This window comes from Heteronotia binoei, chromosome 4 (genome assembly GCF_032191835.1).
Source record: "Heteronotia binoei isolate CCM8104 ecotype False Entrance Well chromosome 4, APGP_CSIRO_Hbin_v1, whole genome shotgun sequence".
Taxonomy (NCBI): domain Eukaryota; kingdom Metazoa; phylum Chordata; class Lepidosauria; order Squamata; family Gekkonidae; genus Heteronotia; species Heteronotia binoei.
The window spans coordinates 71,302,431-71,322,349 of record NC_083226.1 but is presented as its reverse complement, the minus strand read 5'-3'; the positions used below and the strand labels follow the sequence as shown (position 1 = coordinate 71,322,349).

The 19,919-nt window shown below is 39.3% G+C and overlaps 1 protein-coding gene across 8 annotated transcripts in view; it reads right to left on the bottom strand.

The window, feature by feature from the left end:
* The window catches only part of LOC132569374 (transducin-like enhancer protein 4), a 222,268-nt gene that overhangs the window by 197,768 nt on the left and 4,581 nt on the right, over positions 1 to 19,919 (bottom strand). For all 8 annotated transcript variants that reach the window (XM_060235383.1, XM_060235385.1, XM_060235384.1 and 5 more), the window contains exon 4: positions 19,614 to 19,658. In XM_060235383.1, the coding sequence (XP_060091366.1) occupies positions 19,614 to 19,658 (45 nt within the window). The remainder of the gene's footprint in view (positions 1 to 19,613; positions 19,659 to 19,919) is intronic.

Sequence of the window (19,919 nt, the reverse complement as noted above, 5' to 3'; positions counted from 1 at the left end):
TGAACTCTATTTAGCTTTCAGTCAGTATGCATAAAAACTATTGTGTAAACATAACAATGCATCGCAGATATATGACTGCACTACCCATATGCATGGTTAATAATTAGCCCTTAGCTTTCAATACCTCTCTTGTTTTCCAGAAGAATAACACAGAATACATTTATTACATGGAAGATTTTCTGGCAAAGTTGAAAGGGTCATAAATTCTTGCATATAGTCAATGACACCTTAATGATATAAAGCATTAGTTCTATTGTTGAATCATAAGTGCTTGTTCATTGTCCCTTGAGCTAAAAAAAAAAAAAACAGTTTCGGCATCAGTTTTATTATCTGACATTTTTTGTTAAGAGAATCAAATGTCTCCCTCTCAAAAAGGCTTAAAGGACCCAAAGGGATTGGGGCTGCATATGGCTTCTTGAAATAAGCAACAAAGGTCACATAATAAATACACCGAGAGGTACAGAGCTAATTCACATTATTTCATGTGAAGATTAATATGTCTTGCACAATATGTTCATAAATATATCCTATACTTAAGTGCAGTAAGAATACATTGTACCATCTATATTACAACACACTAAAGAAATGTTGTGGTGATGACACTAGCAGTGACTGGTTGAGTGGCTATGTCTTGGTCACAGAGCAGTGTCAGAAACAAAAGTGTTTGTGGCTGCATTCAGCAAGGCTGCCCTGAACCTAAGGACCTATGGACAAGCATAAAATCCTAGGGAGATGTGGAATGGAAGAAGGTGAAATTTAAGAACAGAGATGGCAGAGGACTCAGAAGGAAGCAAGCCAAGGGCAGGTGTAGGCCTTGGAGGCTTGGAAGTGATCCAGAGGAATTTGAGAAGTAAAAAAGGGCAACAGAGACAGGCATATAAGACAGAAAGCAAAACTTAAATATACACAGGGTCAGAAACAGCATAAGTATGACTGTAAATTCACATATCAATATTAACTATCAAACAATAAGAGACTGAAAATGAGAGGGAAGTGACCATATTCCTCATATTCCCAGATGCAAAGGCTGCAAGGAGTTATTAATTTGGGAATTGGCTTTCCCCCTTTAATCTGTTCCATGAAGACTGGAAGCTTGCTTTTAAGGCTCATCAAGAATCTATGACCTGCCCAGAAAAGGAAGGTGAATGCAGTTTATTGAAGTAGTATCATCTCTTATCAACAAATACTCAAGCCAACAATACTCAAGTCATCTTAGTACCAGTCACTTTTTGCAATTGTCCCAAGAGCCCAGCAAACTTGATAGATGCCTGCTGCCTAAAGTCCCTTACCAATGAACTTTGTAGCTGAACAAGGATTTAATCCAGAGCTTCTCATGGTCAAACAAAAGCACTACAGCCACTGCTAGCAGTTATCTGCGCCACAAGAGAAACTGCTGATTGAGTCATTGCTCAGTTGTTCAGAGAAGCAGTAACAAAAATATGCAAAGTAATCTTATTTGAAAAATCACATCTATGATCTGCAAAGAAGATAGGCAAATTGTTCCTTTGCAAATTTCACTGAAGCTATGTGCACCGCTCATAGATTTTCTTCTGCCATCTCTTTGAACAACTGCACTCATTCTTAGAGTGGGGCAGACTTCCTTCTTTTCACAACCAATGCAGGCCAAAAAATTAAAATTAAAAAAACTGACATCTATTGCACCAACCTCTTTGCGCCAACTTGGCAAACATTGATTTGATTTGTCTGACTGTTATTCTGTCCTTCCCATAAACAGGCTCAGGGTGGGTTACACATATAGTTATAAGATATAAAAACAGCTAAAAAAACCTATTACAGCAATTATTGCAAAACAGGTGTGGTCAAACTGTGGCTCAGGAGCCACATGTGGTTCTTTCACATATTGTCTGGCTCTTGAAGTCCCCACTGCCTCATCAGTCAGCTCAGAGAAGGCATTTCTCTATTTTAATCAATTTTTCAAGCCAAGTCAGACAACAGCTTGGAGAATATTTAAAGTTGCTTTCTTTCCACCTCTCCCTCCCCTCAATCTATTTGCCTTCCTTCCTTGTCTCGGACTTTTGACATTTATGTCTTGCTAAAAACACTGGAACCCCAGGAAAAGTGCACAAGCCAAGCAAACAAAACAAAAAATCCCCGTGTGACAATGCAACTAAATAATGCCACTAATGTGTTTTTTTAAATCTTTTTTGAACATATGAACATATGAAACTGCCTTATACTGAATCAGACCTTTGGTCCATCAAAGTCAGTGTTGTCTTCTCAGACTACCAGCGGCTCTCCAGGGTCTCAAGCTGAGGTTTTTTCACACCTATTTGCCTGAACCCTTTTTTGGAGATGCCAGGGATTGAACCTGGGACCTTCTGCTTCCCAAGCAGATGCTCTACCACTGAGCCACTGTCCCTCCCGTTTTTATATAATTTTCTTTTTATTTTATATATCAAAATTATGTTAGTATATTACCCTTATATGACATGCAACATCCCAAAAGTACAATACAATCTCTTGTGGCTCTCAACATCTGACATTTATTCTATGTGGTTTTTATGTTAAGCAAGTTTGGCCACTCATGTTCTAAAAAATTGTGATTCAGACTCTTCCACACTGTAATGTATCCATAGCATCCTGGTAACAACTTCAGTCACTTCGCAACATGTTGTGGTCCTTATAGTTAACAATACATAGTGACTGATGGTAGCAAATAGAGATATTGTCCTATTATGACTTAGATCTTAAGAAAAGAATGATTATAATACATTCAAAATGGGTGGCACTTAATGAAGAGCCAAGAAGATACTTTGGTCAAACTTGTGAAAGCCGATCAGAAAGCATCAAATGACAGCAGAAATCATAGGATGGAAAGAAAAACCTCACTGATGTGTTTATTTTTTCTTTTCTTTTTTTTTAAAGGCTTGCTACAGGGGTTTTGCACTAAATATTAGAGGGCTCTCTCTGTATATATAATCTTGTCAGTCTCTCAAAGTTTCTTTCCATAGTACATTGCCCCTAGGTTATAAAATTTATAAATTACTAACTCCATGGTTTCTCTTTTCTTTTTTTTTACATCAATGAACAACTTCATAATGCTTCACATACTGAACTCATTACACTTTTGCATTATGCTTACTGATGGACATACAACTGTCTCCAGGGCTGATCACAATCTTTCCTCATGTACTTTATCCTTTCAGTTTCTATGTGCTAGGCAAGTATTCCTATTTTGCAACTATACTGCTTTGACTAAAGAGACAGGCATGTGAAGGCCACACAATGCTGCAATACCATTAGAATCCAACTGGGTACCGATCTACACATGTAGCAAAGCAGACTTCTGAGGGGACAGAATAAGGTGCAACATTCAGAGCATGGGGGGGGGGGTGTTATATTTTTACATGCTCTCCCTTTTTTAAAAAAAAATGCTACAAATAAAGAGATTAAGAAGAAACATCTGACCCTATACTCCATATGCTAACCTAGTTGTCCAACTTATAGGGAATTATTTGTGCAGGGAAAAACTAATTCCTCATCTGCAGTCTGAAGGGATACAGTTCACTTCTATCACTTCAATGTTCTACCACCTCATTCTCCTGGAGACCAAACAGAAAATTCCCCACACCACTAATTTAGGACCACCATGAAGTAATGGCATGTTCTCTGAACATCACCATGCTCAATTCTGATAAAAATATGTAAAGGAGGTATCTATTTAGATGTCAGCCACATCTAACGCCACAAATATGGAATCTCCATGAAAACATGAGGAGGATGTAAAACTGAACATTATAAAGTCTCTCAGCCCTGAATACCTACCATGTGTGGCATTTGGGACATACATAAAGCTTTGTTTCAGAGGCACTATCCAAATCTGAATGCTTCTCTTAAGAGTAGCAGCCTTACTTTGTGCTGTGTCTTGTGCTCTTTATTTTTTTCCCCTTTTCCCTTTTAAAAAATGCAGACAGTGGCATTGCTATGGTGGACTCTCTCCCCCTTACATTCAGTTGTCTCACATGCTAATACACTGCCATCTTTCAAAGAGAGTACTGTGAAATGGGAAGGCTGTCATACAGAGTGAATGGTACTGCAGGGAAATTGGAGACGTGTAGAGAAAACTAATTAAGTAATTTCTTCCCATTGTTCCTTGTTCTCTGCAAGCCTCCCTCAGACCAAGACTCCAGCATAGACTTTGATTGACTTAAGCCTGATGTGCACTGCCTTCTGTGCCCATATAACTTTGCTGGTTATTTTTGCCAAACCTGCTTATACCAGCACAAGAAGAAAAGAGACCAAGAGACTGGATTTCTTTCTTTTCTACACTACTACAATCCCCATCCTACCTTCCCATGCTTGGTTATGCTCATTAACACAGATCTAGCCAAAGATTCTTGACATTTACAGATAGCTGAGATAGGGAAAAGGGGTTCTAGCTATTCTGTCTTTGGAAATGGGATGGAGAAAATGATGTGCCTATCTCTTTCCTCACCCTCCTCTCAGGCCTCCATCTCCTGCTTACTACTTTCATTTCCACATTCCCTGGGGCTATATGCTCCTCTTTCCTAATATCCTTCACAGCTTTTGAATGGACCATCAGAGAAGCTCCTGTCTGGTTTGGTTAGAGAAGCAGCGGCCTTGTTGGGTAAAGAACTAATGGCACAAAGACCAAATGAGATAGAGCAAGCCAAAATGTAATTGTTTAATGTTGAAATCATCATAACATTTTAATGAACCCTCCTTAGTAATTTATCATATATAATTATGCACAAACCTCATTATATTTTACTTAACTATGATGAACATAATCCACTTGTATACAAACATGCAATGTAGTTAAGTTCTTGGGAACACTGCATTCTGTGCAGGATCATTTATTGGAAAATAGTCCTGTACAAGCTATTTTAATTGTTGAGGCAAAGAAAAACATGCTTAGACTCATCCATGCTTGCTATTTCAATTGATGAGCTATTTTTATCTCATTCACAGGAGTCAAACTACAGTATTCTTCCCTGATCACATTTTACATTCATGCCAAATCATTTTCGCAAGTATTTTTATCCCTAATTTCTAAATCTGCTTGCAATCTCTGGGTTTGTCAAACCATACACACCACTCTACAGTTGCTTTTTCTGGAGTTCTGCAGAAGTACTTCCTCAAAGGATTAATTCTCAGAATGGTGGTGGAGGAGAAAATGACAATCACTGCCAAAACGCTTCTACTGTGGTCAGCCTCAAGCTACATTTCACTCACCCACCCTCTACACTCTCCTTGTCACAGGATCTCTTTCCATACTCCTAGTACCAGACATTAAATTTTACATGCACTCATCAAAGCCCAGATTGAATTTGAAAGCACGTAATAGCTGTTCAGAAAGTCTCATAAAGTTGCCAGCTCCTAGCTTGCCTTAACTTTAATACACAATTGGCCTTTTTCTAATATGTTGTATCTGTAGATATACCATATTAGGTCCCTCACCCACTGCTTTTCAGTCAGTATCAGGCCCCAGTATTTATCACAATAGAAGCTGCAGGTTTTTAACTTATCTTCCCCTGATGTACTATTGTGTGTGTGTGTATACACCCCCCCCCAAAGCACTGCTGAAGGTCAAGTGTCACCAACTTGAATGGCTCAGACTTTCTCGACATTGCCATTAATCTTTTGTAGACCATTTTACCTGTGCAGCAAGAAAAAGCAGGCCACTGGCAAGAACTAGTGGCCTTGAGCTCAATCTCTTTCCCTCAATAGGAAGAAATCACAACTCATAATACACTCCCAACTAGATTTGTCTCCAGTATACAGCCTCAACCTAGTGCTGGTGGATTTTTATTATTATTATTCACTCTCTTTTTCGCCCCCCCCCCCAAATTCTATTTCACCATCCCTCTGCAGTATTAAATTTCCAAGCAGCTTTTGCTGTCACTTCCTACAAGTACCAAAATGTTTTATTAAGTCTTTGCAGAGAGCATATGCTGGTCTTGTTGTATTTTGATTTGTTGATTCTGGGTTCAAACTCTGAAAAGGCAAGGGGAAACGGGTCCCTGTGCTTTCAGAAGTGCTTTTCTAAGACAGTAAATCTGCATCCCTAGGCTAAGGATCCAATAGAAACATGGCTGATGGATTAACTGCAGCATTACCATATGTTTTATTTACTATTCCTCTCCTACTGATGCGAAAGGCCTGGAGTGAGTTTGTGGCTACTCATCACTCTAATTAGCCTTTTATTTTCTTTTGATACCATCCTACACAAAGAAAGGAGCGGGAGATTGAAAACTAAGATGAAGAAACATGGAGATTTAGGAAGTCAAGCATTGGGGTGGGTCAAAATTTCTCATCTATTTCAGAATGCTTACACTCTGCTTATGGCATATTAGGGGTCACATTGTACAGGCTTATCTATGGGAAGGTAGCAAAGGACTTCAATATCAGTGCATTACAATTTTGAGAAAGCAGAAGATACACAGTATGAACAGCCATAGAAAATTCTCCTGTGGGAAGTGGGTGGAGAAGAAAAAGTAACAAATGAATAAACACAGCTGCCAACTTCTGACATTTCCTCTATCTCTGAACATGTGATTAGATGTACTGGACTAAATGGAATAAACCATTAAGATCTGGTGACTGTCTTTTGCTATCTTTTTGAAGAAAACGTAGCCATGAATCTGTCTCAGAGTCAGTTTTGTGTAGTGGTTAAGTGTATGGACTGCAGGTCTGGGAGAATCAGATTTGATTCCCTACTCCTCCACATGCAGCTGCTGGTGTGCCCTTGGGTTAGCCACAGTTCTCACAGAGCTGTTCTCTCAAGAGCAGTTAGAATCATAGTGTTGGAAGGGACCTCCGGGGTCACCTAGTCCAACCTCCTGCACAATGCAGGAACTTCACAAATACCTTCCCCACACACATACATCCCTAGTGACTCCGGTTCCAAGCCCAGAAGATGGCAAAAACCTCCAAGATCCCTTACTAAACTGGCCTGGAGAAAAATTGCTGACTGACCCCAAAGTATCTGTTGAAAATGCTGTGAATGATAGTTGTGAGATATATAAGTAGTTTTATTTTTAAAATACAGTAGCCCATAAAGAATGAACTCTGTTGAAAATACTGCATTACAATACAAGAATGAATTTTGATGAAAATGTCATATAACTTTGTGGTTGTTACTGTTAATTCTTTGTGTGAATGATAGTTGTGAAACGGAAAAGTAGTTTTATTAAAAAGATATAGCAGCCCATATATCAGTTATGGTTTTTGTATTTAGTATAATATTCACACTGTGATCCCATTTATTGTCTTTTAATTCACAGATTCAGCATTGCTGTCAGATGGCTAGCTAGCCTCAGCTTAAAAACTCCAAGGAAGGAGAGCTGCCACCTCCCAAGGAACTGTTCCATTGAGGAACTGCTCTAAGTTCTTTATAACGTTTAGCCAAAAACGCTTTCAATTCAATTTCAACCCATTGGTTCTGGTTCAAACTTCTGGGGCAACAAAACAATTCTGCACCACCCTCTGAGTTCCCTTTCAGTCCCACCTACCTCACAAAGTTTCTGTTGTGGGGAGAACAAGGGAAGGAGATTGTAAACTGCTGAGACTCCAAGTGAAGGGCAGGGTATAAACCAATCTCCTTCTCATAGGCAAAAATAAATTTGGGGAAACTGGATTATGAAGTGCTAGAGGCCTGGTTGATACAGAAAAAAACCTGATTGATGTATGTTAGAGAATCTTAAATAGTCTTAATTCAGATTATGGAATTCCTTTTTATGACACTGACATTGACAATAAAGATCTCAGCACAATGGGCCCAGGATAAAGGAATCTAACTAGTTTGGCTAACTTGCCCAGCCTTTGGTATAAGATCAGAGGAAGAAAAACAACTTCAGCAGAAGTGGTCTCAGAGGGGAAGATATTCCCCTGAATGAAAACTTCTCTTCTAGGACCTATTGTGTGCATTGATTTCAATGTGTAGAATACAAATTTACAGAAACATGAGGACTTGTTACTTGTACATGAAGTGTAAGGTATTTTCATGCATTTGTTGCACTGACATGACAGCTCTAAAGCAGAACCACTACTACTTTTAACAGCATTCAGCGTCTGAGGTAAAAGAAATTATTTGAGAGAGAGGCTGTGGCTTAGTCGTAGATCACATGCTTTGCATTCTCATCTGAAATAGATGAGAAATCCCCAGCATTTCCACTTAAAAGGACTGCAAGGTAGCAGCCATTTGTAAAAAGCTTTCTCTGACTGAGACCCAAGCACATATAAATTGTGCTGAGCTAGTTTGATGTGGTAAAAAGGAAGCTTCATGGGTCCAAATTCATACTCTCAAGGCAAATATTAGAGAGACTACTAAAAAAAATGGTACGTAAGAACCTTGAAATTAATTATTTCCAAACATCTATTAGAAATCACTGAACCTGAGAAAACAGTTCATTTAGATAGGCTAAGCTTCTATGCAGCTTTCCCTGTACTATAAATATATATGAAGAGAATTAGGGAGAAAATGCTTGAAGTTTAATACAGTACTGACAACATACCTAAAACAATCTCAAAGTGAAATCTATATAGTTTTTCCATGAAAGGGGTCAAAATAGTCTTAAGTTACAAAGATTCATTGAGATTTATAAATTCTCTGTATCCTCCCTTTTCAGTTTCCACTATCTTATCAAGAATTCATACAAACCACTATTTTCACAATAGTTAACACCATCAAATATAGCACAAATATTATGTAAATGACAAAAATACATCTGGCAAGAAAAATACAGTAACTAAGTTTATGCAATTAAATGTTACTAACATTATACAACCTTTGGTACTGAATCTGAGAGAATCACCATAAATTGTGCCTCAAAAAATCACTAAGGCCATAACAATCATAGTAGACTTCCTTTCATCATTCCACCTAGGACTGCCACATCTGGGTTAGAAAATATTTGGAGACTTTGGGGGCAAATCCAGGAGAGGAAGGGATGAGGGAAGGGGCCTCAGCATGGCACAGTGCCATAGAATCCACCCTGCAAAGCAACCATTTTCTCCAGGGGATGATCAAAACAACTGGAACCAGTGTAATCAATGGAAATAACAGAAAATCCACCGGAAGCAATGAAATTTGTGTATAAATACGTTTTAGTGCAAGCTTAAATGAATTAAACAAAACAAAACTAAGGAACACTGAGCTTTCAACATATGAATTTTCCCATACAGTCTTTCAGCAGCCCTGTAAATTGGCTTAGTTCGAGTAGACTCAGTTGTGGGTAAACGTTTTTTTCCTCAGTGCTCGACTCCTAATGATGTGGAGAGAGTAAGGAAGGAACTGCTTATGAAAGGACTCCTCACGGTTTTGATCACTTCATCAGCCTCCTTTTCCTGATGTTACATGGAGCCTCAGCCAGGCCCGTAGCTAACCAGAGGCCCATGTGGCCTGGCCCCCCAACAGTTTTGGATGGCCCCTCACCTTCAGGCTGCTGTCTCACTCCTGTATGATTTAAATCTCATGGGCAGGCTCCTCTGCCTAGTGTGGCCGGAGTAAAGGCAAGCAGGCAGCTCCATGCAGGCAGGCAATCTTCAGGTAAAGGCGCATTGTGCAGCTGGTTCCGTGAGGGGAGGACAGGAAAGTGGAGGTGACGGGAACCTTTGCTATGGAGGAAGGTGTGGTGGGAGGTAGGGGAATGAACTTGCCATCTACAGAAGGAGCAAGAGACACCTGCGGCACGCGGTGCTGCTCACGCTCACCCTCCTAGTTGCAGGGGAGGGAAGAGCAGCCAGCACCACCCCCCAAGGCCCCAGCTGCTACAGCTGCTGCCAATGAGAAGGCTGAGTGTGCACCTACTTGGTGCACGAGCCGCCTTCTCGTTTGCTCCTGGGAGGTGGGAGTCGGAGAGGAGGGACGCCTCCTCCACGCCACCTTGCAAGCAGAGCAGCTCCCCTGCACTTCGCGGGTAGAGTGGGGGGGAGACAGGCAGGCAGGGGCACGGAGTGCTTCAGGGGCACCGTGCCTAGAGCGTGATCATTTCAGGACATTGTCACACATTTCTCCCTCTTGAGTGCCGCAAGAGCAGCAGGCTGGAATGAGGGTGAGGAAAAGGAGGTGGTGATGCACCTTGCAAGTCCCACCCACTTCCTTCCCTCCTCTGGAGGAAAACAACAGTACAGTATTAGCTGATCAGTGGGGTCTAAATTATGCAGGAGGGTGTGGCAGGAGCAGTCACCAGCCTCCTGCATAATTTAAAGGTTTCTCTCCCCTATGGCCCCCTGCAGCCCCTAGCTATGGGGCTACCCTCAGCTCAATTTTTTCAACATGGAGAGCCAGCAGCAACCAATGAGAGCATCAGGTTTTCAACAAGGAGAGCCAGATAGCCTCTAGCAACTGTTAAGCACATGCGTAGACCCATGTTGAAAAAATTGAGCTGAGGCTCCATATAACGTCGGGAGGAGGCAGCTGATGAAGTGATCGAAACCGTGAGGAGTCCTTTCATAAGTGGTTCCCTCCTTACTCTCTCCACATCGTTAGGAGTCAGGCACTGAGGAAAAACGCATTCACCCACAACTGAGTCTACTCGAAGGAAGCCGATTTACAGGACTGTTGAAAGACTGTGTGGGAAAATTCGTATGTTGAAAGCTCAGTGTTCCTTAGTTTTGTTTTAAGTTTCATTTAAGCTTGCACTAAAACGTATTTATGTACATTTCTGTGTAAAGTTCATTGCTTCCGGTGGTTTTTCTGTTATTTCCATTTTCTCCAGGGGCGTTGATCTCTGTCACCTAGAGATCAGTTGTAAAAGTTGTAAAAGCTGGAGGCCGATAATTCTAATTCCACCCCATTTAATGCAATACAGTCATTTCTACACATATGGCTGCTACTTCCCTCAAAACATTTGGAAAGAAGGATTATAAATTTATTTGTATAAAAGGTGTGAATCATCCTGTTAAACTTTTTAATGATTCCACAAATCACTAATTGCAATAATATATACTGGGCCTTCCAAAACGGGTACAAGAAAATACTGTGTACCTTAATTAAAAGGGGTCCCTTGGAAGAGCTTTGGAATGGAGCTTGAACAAAGCCAAGATCTACATTATACTTATAGACCTCTGTATTTGCCTGGCAGCAGTCCAGGGAGCAGATGTGCATAATACTACACAACCTGACTACACATGAGGTGTCCAACTTCAAGACAATGCAGCATTTCTAAAATGTTTCGAAGAGGAAAATCATTTCAGGTAGAATTTCTGGCTGTGGCAAGATGGGGTGAAAAGAAAGTAGGATTTCTGTCCATAGAGCATGACTATCTGTGGATATGAGACAACAACTGGTCAAGGAAGAGTCTACATTAATGGGGCAGATATGCTAAACCAGGGGTGGCCAAGCTTGCTTAACGTAAGAGCCACATAGAATAAATGTTTGAGAACCGCAAGACACAAACATCAGATGTTTGAGAGTCACCAGGTAGGAAGGAAGAGGTGGAAAGAAAGCCACTTCGACTGCATTCTTCAAACCGCCAGCTGGCTTGGCGAAGTGATTTAAAGAGGGAAATGCCATCTCCAAGCTGGCCAGTGTGGCACTGGGGGCTTCAAGAGCCACACAATATGTGTGAAAGAGCCACACGTGGCTTCCAAGCTGCAGTTCAGCCACCCCTGTGCTAAACCAAAGCCAAGACGTTACCTGAAACACCAAAAAGGAAAAGCATGAAACCTCTGTCACTGACATACACATACCTTTTAAAAACAAAACTGAGTGGCTGGCAATGCTGCCGAGTCTTGTGAACAAAAATTCTACTTTGTGAGCTACTGGCATTAAGGTTGTGAGCTACTGGGATTACAGCTGTGAGCTACTGCATAAATTAGTGCGCTCTGGGGTCATCCTTCTTGAGTTAAGATAAAAATGTGTGAGCTGGAGGCTAAAAATCTGTGAGCTAGCTCAAGCTAACTCAGCTTAGAGGGAACACCGGTGACTGGTACCTTCTACCTTTTTTTAAATTCTACGTATTCTCCACATATTAGTTGAAATATTGTCAAATGAATGGAGCATAGATAAAATTAATTTTTAATACACAAGACACCAGTCATATTGCAATAAAATTTATATTTAAAAAAAAGACACCAGTCAGTCATCCTCACTTAGAAACACCAAAAGCTTATTACCTCACCAAGTAACAAGGTGAAGCACTTCAGTGTACCTTGTTAGCAAATGAGACATGAAAAGGATCTCAGAACCATATAGCCATATAGTTGGAGGGACGGTGGCTCAGTGGTAGATCATCTGCTTGGTAAGCAGAAGGTCCCAGGTTCAATCCCTGGCATCTCCAAAAAGGGTCCAGGCAAGTAGGCGTGAAAATCCTCAGCTTGAGACCATGGAGAGCCGCTCCCAATCTGAGAAGACAATACTGACTTTGATGGACCAAGGGTCTGATTCAGTATAAGGCAGCTTCATATGTTCATATATAGCTACAATTATGAAGACTGTTTTAGGTTGAAATATATAGAAAGGCCACTGTCTTCTTCCAAGTTTAAAAATACCAATACAGCAAATCTGTTAAGACAAAGGTTTTGCACTTGCTTTTCTAGCCCAGGACTATAAATTTTGCACGCATATCTAATTTTTCACAAGATTTACTGCAATGTCCAATATATGTTTAGAATGAAGCTTGCCTATTGCTTTAGCTGAGCAATATCATAAATATGATGCTACGCTAGTCTCATGAGTTTTTATTCACATTGCTGACATGCCAGCAGAAATATTTAGGTTCTCCTCACCCTGACAATTGGTTCAATGTTTACACTCTTCAGTTAAGAGGAATATTAACAGCTTTGTTTGTTAGAGGCTCATCCATACAAACTGATGTAGGTCTACTAATTAGTATCACACCTGCTGAGTTCAGTTCTGCTTTGTAGCTATACGTCACAGCTAGCACACACCCTGCGCCAAGAGCCAATAAAAACTATTACCAATCAATGTATGGTCAAGCAATTTCTGAAGCAAATGTTGTATTTAGAATTACTAAGTTCTGAAGTGGCAAAGTTTCTCTAGCCTTGTAACACACACAACCCACAGATCAAAGCATAGTGTTCATCTGTTTGAAGGAGGAAGGTTTAAAAAAGGGGTGTTGTATTCATTTGTTACAAGGGCCAGATCTGACATAAATAGGACTTTGTGGGGCCAGGCCAAGTGTATCATAAAATGTAATGCCAGGTAAAGGAGATATAAACTTTATAAAAGATACAGAGAAACATAATTAAACATAGTATTTTTTACTTAAAATACAAACATGCTTAAAACTCTTGCAATGTTTTGTTTAAAATGGAAAGGTGGAGGGATAGTGGGATTTGACAATGCAATTTTAAAAACAGAACTTCAAGAAAATAAGAAACTAAAAATATAAAATGGTCTGAGCTTAGGAAAACATGAAATGGCTGGACATTGGAAGCTTCTCCCTCCATCCCCAGGACTACTCAAATTCGTAACAACTCTTCAGTGTAATATCCTCCTTTGGCTGTGGGTTCCCAGGTTAGAGTACTCACTAGTCACCAGTTCTCAGATCCATTCAGCAGAGACAAGCTGGCTCAGAGTATCAACCCTTTATTTGCAAGATCACACAACTCCAGGAGGAACAGCTTCTAACCAGCTATACAAATACTGAAAAGTGAAGCTGAGCTCCACTCCATTAAAATACATTTCAGCACAGACAAAGCCATAAGGAAAACATGGAATGGATTTTCCAGTAAGGTCTCTGCACCCAGATAAACTATTCCCAGAGTAGTCTATCTGGGCACAAAGATGTTAATGGAAAAATCCATTCTGCATTTTCTTTGCAGCTTTGCAAGCCCAGGAGAGGTTCCTGCTGCAGCTGGAAAAACAAGAAGAAAAGAGCTAGGAAAATCAGCAGCCTCTGAGTTTAAATGGTGAGGTCAGGAGGGTGGAGAAAAGAGTAGTGGGCCTGATTAAAGCCCTCAGTGGGCTGATTCTGCCAATGCACTGGACATTCAACACCCCTAATTTAAGAGCTTCAGAATAAATCCAACCCAAACTGATCAGTCAGAACTGTTTCCATTTATGAAAATCCAATAATTAGCAGAGCTAATAAGTTACAAGAAACTCACTTGTGTCACAAAGATACATTAATGTTACACTGATACTTAAGGGATGCGTGTCTGCTATTCATAACTCACACATTCCCTGTGGGCCATCTTAGTGAAACACTATTGTAACACTACTGTATTCACAAAAAATGATGGATATGAGAAAGAGTATGATCAAAGACACAGCACATGCTTTACATGAAGAAGGTTTCCATTTCAACCCATGGCATACTTAAAGGATCTCAAGATAGTCGGTCTTGGGAAGCCCGGCTGGTCAGAACAGAAAATACTGAGCACTGTGAACCAATGGTCTGACTCGTTATAAAGCAGCTTCAGAGAAAGTCTGTGAGCATCCAGAGTGTACATCACCCCAAAATTAACGCTTTGGCTGAACCGGATACATACAGGGTGAGTGATCTAAATTTAGAATAACCTTGGATGATCATGCCAATTTTTCAACCCCTTTCAATATGTTGAAAATTGATGGAAAACCTACAAGCAGAGTTTCTCCCCTTCCCTTAACACCATGAGATGCTGCAGTCTTTAGTTTCCCTTCTAATCTACTTTATTTTAAAGCTTCCCAATTTTTGTTCTGACTTCTCACTGCTTGTATCTTGATTAAATCTTTCCTACTGTTTAGAATGGAGGGAATTCAAGCAGTGTAATTTCAGTTGGATCTCCAGCTTGCCTTCAAATGAAAAACAATATATTGCCAGTCACAGATTACTACGACACACATACTCTTTGTAATTCTACTTACACATGCAACCTCATTTGCAAGCCAAAACATTTGGATAACCAGCAAGTCAAAACAACAACAGGAACAGCATTTAAGCAGTACACAAATGTTTTGGAATTTCCATAGATTACTCAGATACGTGAGAATAGCATAAAAATAGCCATTCCTTCTGAAAAGAGATTTCTTAGAAACATGGAAGTGTGAACATGCACATCAAGTTCTCACATTCATGGGTTCTGCACATTAAACAGTTCCCAACTTCAGCAGTGCCTGCAGACTTTCAGTCCAGAGCACCAGAAATTCCCAGTGGCAGTAATTTGTCTGCATTACTTACAAAGCAAAGAGGCTGGCCTATGTTGCCTAGCTGAATATGCATGCAACTCACAAATCCAATCCCTGTTATCAAAACACTCAAAAGCACTATATTACCAGCAGTTCTCTGCAATACAAGCTTTCTGTGGCCAAGTATATGAAAATAGACAAAAACTTGGCTCCCAATTAAACAAATTGATTCCCTCCTTTAGTCATTCAACCAAAATAATTTACTGAAGCCAAAGCAGCAAGCAGACTCAAGGCTAGGATGTCATACAAGCCATATATTAGCACAGTCAGTGTGAAATCTCCTCCTCCCCCTTCAAGCTCTATGCTACTTTCTTAAATAGCTCACTATAAAGCCCCAACCTAATTAAAAACAGCTTCCTCTGCAACAGCAGCCTTGATTTCACTTATTTACACATTAACTGCAGCCTCCGTTTGGCTGATCCAGTCTATTCTCTGTACTATGCGGGGCCTTTTATCTGCCCTGGACAGCATTTTCTCCAGCAGATGAAGTAGATGCCGATTGATTTGCTGTCGAGCATGGTAAATTAATAGCAACAAATTGCTGAGGGCCCCATCTCACTGCACCACCATGCTTCGGCAGTTTTGCTTTATTTGCTCCATGATGGGCAGCAGTCAGGCCTCTTCAAGTCAATTTCTTCTTAACAACCTGCAATACTTTTCAATGGTGAAAATAGAGCTGTTCCTTGTAAGTCAGAAATCAATATCCTATTGCCCTTAGAAAATGCTAAACAAGCAGTATTGGCAATCCACTTGGTACCAGAGGGTATCAGATATAATGCAAATCCATACCACTTCCCTCCTTGGAGTTATTACAGTTTGCTAAAAGGTTCCTAATGCCATTTATCATCATTTACCATCAACTGCTGCAGCTACGATTATGATATGCTATCAGCTGGCCAGAGCCCTTTCATTTCTACTTAATTAATATTTTAGCAGCACTCAAATGGTTGTTGCCCAAGACTTGTAATAAAATTTACATGGATTGAAAGAAAATTATTTGGGGGGGGAGAGAATGCTCTGCTGATTTTTTTTTAAATGTCATTCATTTTCAATGACTAGCCTCAATGTCTGAATTTCCCAAAATATGCATTGGAAGAGGAAAGTCGTTTCTTTGAGATTCTTCCAATTACAAGGGTTTAACATAAAAACAAAGCCTAACTGTACTCTCAAGCTATTAAAAAAGATCTTTTTACTCCTAACTTCCTACTTGTCTTATTCATAAGACTCTGTTCTTTGCAACCAAGTGCAGATTCTTCTTTGGCAGAGGCAGCACAAATAACAAACAGTGCTGAAATTTCTACTTGACTATTCTACTATACAGTAAGTAATAACGCAATTCAAAGAACAAAACTTATAATAATTAACAGAAAACAGAATTTATCATGTTCACATGTTCTTGACTATAGGTATGTATTCTATTCTATTCAGTTTATTTTTTTTAAAGAAGATATTCAGGACACTGTCACACCCCAATCATGAACATGCAAGAATGCCTTACTAAGTTCAAAACAATTATATCCTAGCAAATGCAAATCACAATTACAGCCTAATTAACAAATTAACATACAAGACAGCATGGAAGAATCTTTCCTACTGTATCCCAAACTAAAATCACAATCAGTTTTTTTCATTTGGCATTTTTCTCAACAGATCCATCATACTCAATTGGTCTCCACAGAAATTGCCAAAAGTGTAAAAGTTTAGGTATTAATGCCTCACATCAAGGTTGTTTTAAAAGAATATACCAAAATAAATCAGAGAACTAATTCTATCAGTCTAATGCTATTTACTCAATTACCAAAATCTAAATTAATTATGTTCTCAAACATAATTGTTAAAAATTGGCAACATTACGCAGGCTTAATTAAGATTAAATCCAATTTACTAAATGTACTTTAATTGGTACTAATTACATTAGCTTTCCTTTCAGAATGACAAATTCCCTATAGGTTTCACTTTAATAGTCTTCTATCAAAATCAACACAAGATGACTAATGATCAGCCTTGTGAAAGGGGGAGGGGACACAGAGAAACCAAACCACATCCTCTTCACCTTCCATGGACTTGACCCCACCCTCAAGGCACACACGCACGCACCACTCTATGCATTTATCCTTTTATCAGTTTGCTAAATCACAGAGTCATGACTCCATCACAGCTATCATTTTCTTTTCCAATGGAAAAAAATTCTAAAAATAAATATTCAGTGTCTGGGAGCAGCCAAGAACAGATGCTTTAACAGAAAAATATACAAAGGTTTCAAATATCAGGGCCACCAATTACTAGGGTACTTCCAAGGACTCCAGGGAGCCCTACATTTGAACCCTCTGAGACACAAATCTAATAAACGAATAAGCGTAACCTGATCTTGAGAACTAGGCCCAATTATGCCGCAGGGCAACTCTGCTGCATTATTGCCTGCTTTCCATTACAAGGGCATCCAGCAACTGCATCTGGAAAAGAAGCTAAGAGGAACCAAGGCTGTCTGCCTAGGAAAACAAATAAAGACAGATAGGTCTCTGTGCTCAGGAAGGGGGGGGGGCAGAAGAGGCAGGGAGAAAATAAATATAATAAGTAGGCGGTTCATAGAGCTGTCTGTATTCCATAATGTGATAAACTGCCCTCAGGATTTTTAGATGATTCAGTATAAGAACAAACCCCACAAATAATCCAGTAAGGTGGATCGTTCAGACTCCACTGGGGTGGGGTGACAAAAAGAAAGACTGAGGGACTAAGGTGGAGGGTCAAGGCTTTTCCCCCTTAGAAGTGCATATGCACATCTAGGAAAAGGCAGCCTTCAATATTTCCATAATGTCAGATGGGGAACATACTGAACAGGATGTTGCAGTCTCTAAGCTGGGAGAAAGGTTATGATGCTCATTACCAAGCCCACATATTACACAGAGGAGAGAGATGAGAAGATGAGATTTTGAGAATGATGTGCTACAAACATGTTCCTTTGTTGCATTTCATTACAGTCATCGCATATGATATAATAAAAATTTTATAGCAGTGCAATGGTTACATTACAAGTCCAAAAAGAAATGATAGTAATGTAAAAAGTTGCATTCCAACTAAACTCATTTCTTCAAAACCTGCACATTTATAATTTAAATTTAACATCTCTGCAGAAATGTCCCCTATTTCCTGTTGTTCCAGAAGTGAAAGATGTGACATAAAAATTAAGGGTGGTTTTTTTTAAGCATCTTCACACCTAGGCTGCTTCTCCCTTTAAAAGAACCCTCACAGATATGCATATTTATTTATTTGTATGGATAGATGAGTCATGAAGCAATTGGTTGGCAGCTATAAACATCTACAGGAGACCATAGAGTAAATTAATTCATTACAATTTATACATTAAGCTCTAAAAGTAAAACAGCTAATACTAATTCGACATTTTTTTCTGCTAGAAAAAGACATAATTCCACCCCTACATACCTCCCCACACACATTTGCTTTCAATTAGTTTTAGCACTCACTTGTTGAATTATGTCCTGTGAATACTCTTCACTCATCACTATTAAACTGTCAAAGGTACATTCCTTTATATGTATCACTAGGATATGAATTTTAGGATGGAAACTTTAGGAAATGCACTAGTAATACACCAACTGTAGTATGTTTCCAATTGCAACTAGTATGGATAGAAGAACAAGACAGACAACTACAAAATCAAAATCAAGACCCAGAAATCAAACATTCTCAAGTATAAAGCTCAACTCTGGTCACAAACAAGCATCATGCAATTCTGTTTCTATCCTCACTGCACTAAGGAACTTAATGTGTTTTCTGAAACAAATATTATTCAATGAACAACCACAATTTCTGACCAGACAGCAAGTCAAATTTCTGGTTCCCTACTTGAAAAAGTTTACAGCAAATCACCAAGAAAAAGAGCCCTATTTACTGCATCACACTTTAACCTGCTAAATGCTGAAGTCTACAGCACAGGGCTAAACTTCAGTATGAGCTTATTTTGGAACTATGGTACACAATTTCTTGATGAGGCCCAACTAAATACAGTCAGGGGTCTGCTACATCATTTTGTACCAATTTTGTCACTCTACATACCTCAGTACTGTCACCTGCTTTCAGATAATTTGACTAAAGGAAGACAACAGTCCTGTAACCGTATACTAATCTCAGAACCATTTCCTTCTGTTTATCTTGCTCTAATAAACCTGCATTTTACAACACATAGATTTAACCTACAAGCCTAATTTTGTGATCAATTTATAACTGGGTTATTTGAAAGCTGAATTAATGTATCTCTCACACCGTGATCCCATTGCTTCTCTCAGTTCACATAAAAATTAGAAACAACTATACCACTTCACATGAGTACACACAATATAAAGATCAGATTTAAACTCCTCTCCCCCCCCCAAAAAAAACCCATTTCACCTATTTTACTGAAACATGAAAGTAAAAAATGGATTAAATGAGAAGGGAAATTGTAATATTACACAAAAAGAGAAAATTATTTGCCTACCTGTTTATGCATCTCTATATTCAACCCATAGGACATTTCATAATACTAAGAAAAAAGGAAGAGGGATTTATTTCACATAAATGCATCAAATTAAACATACAGTATTTATTTCAGTCTTGCCAGATATCACACATTTTTTGTTCATCTTTGTTAATACAGGGTTGTTTAAAGTACTACAGAAAAAAATCACACACATGCATACCAACAAAAAAATTACACTTATTAGAGAACAGATAAGTGCAAGTATAATAGATTTGTTTGTTCCATTGCACTGAATGAAAATTCTAAAAATGTCAGAAGCGCAAG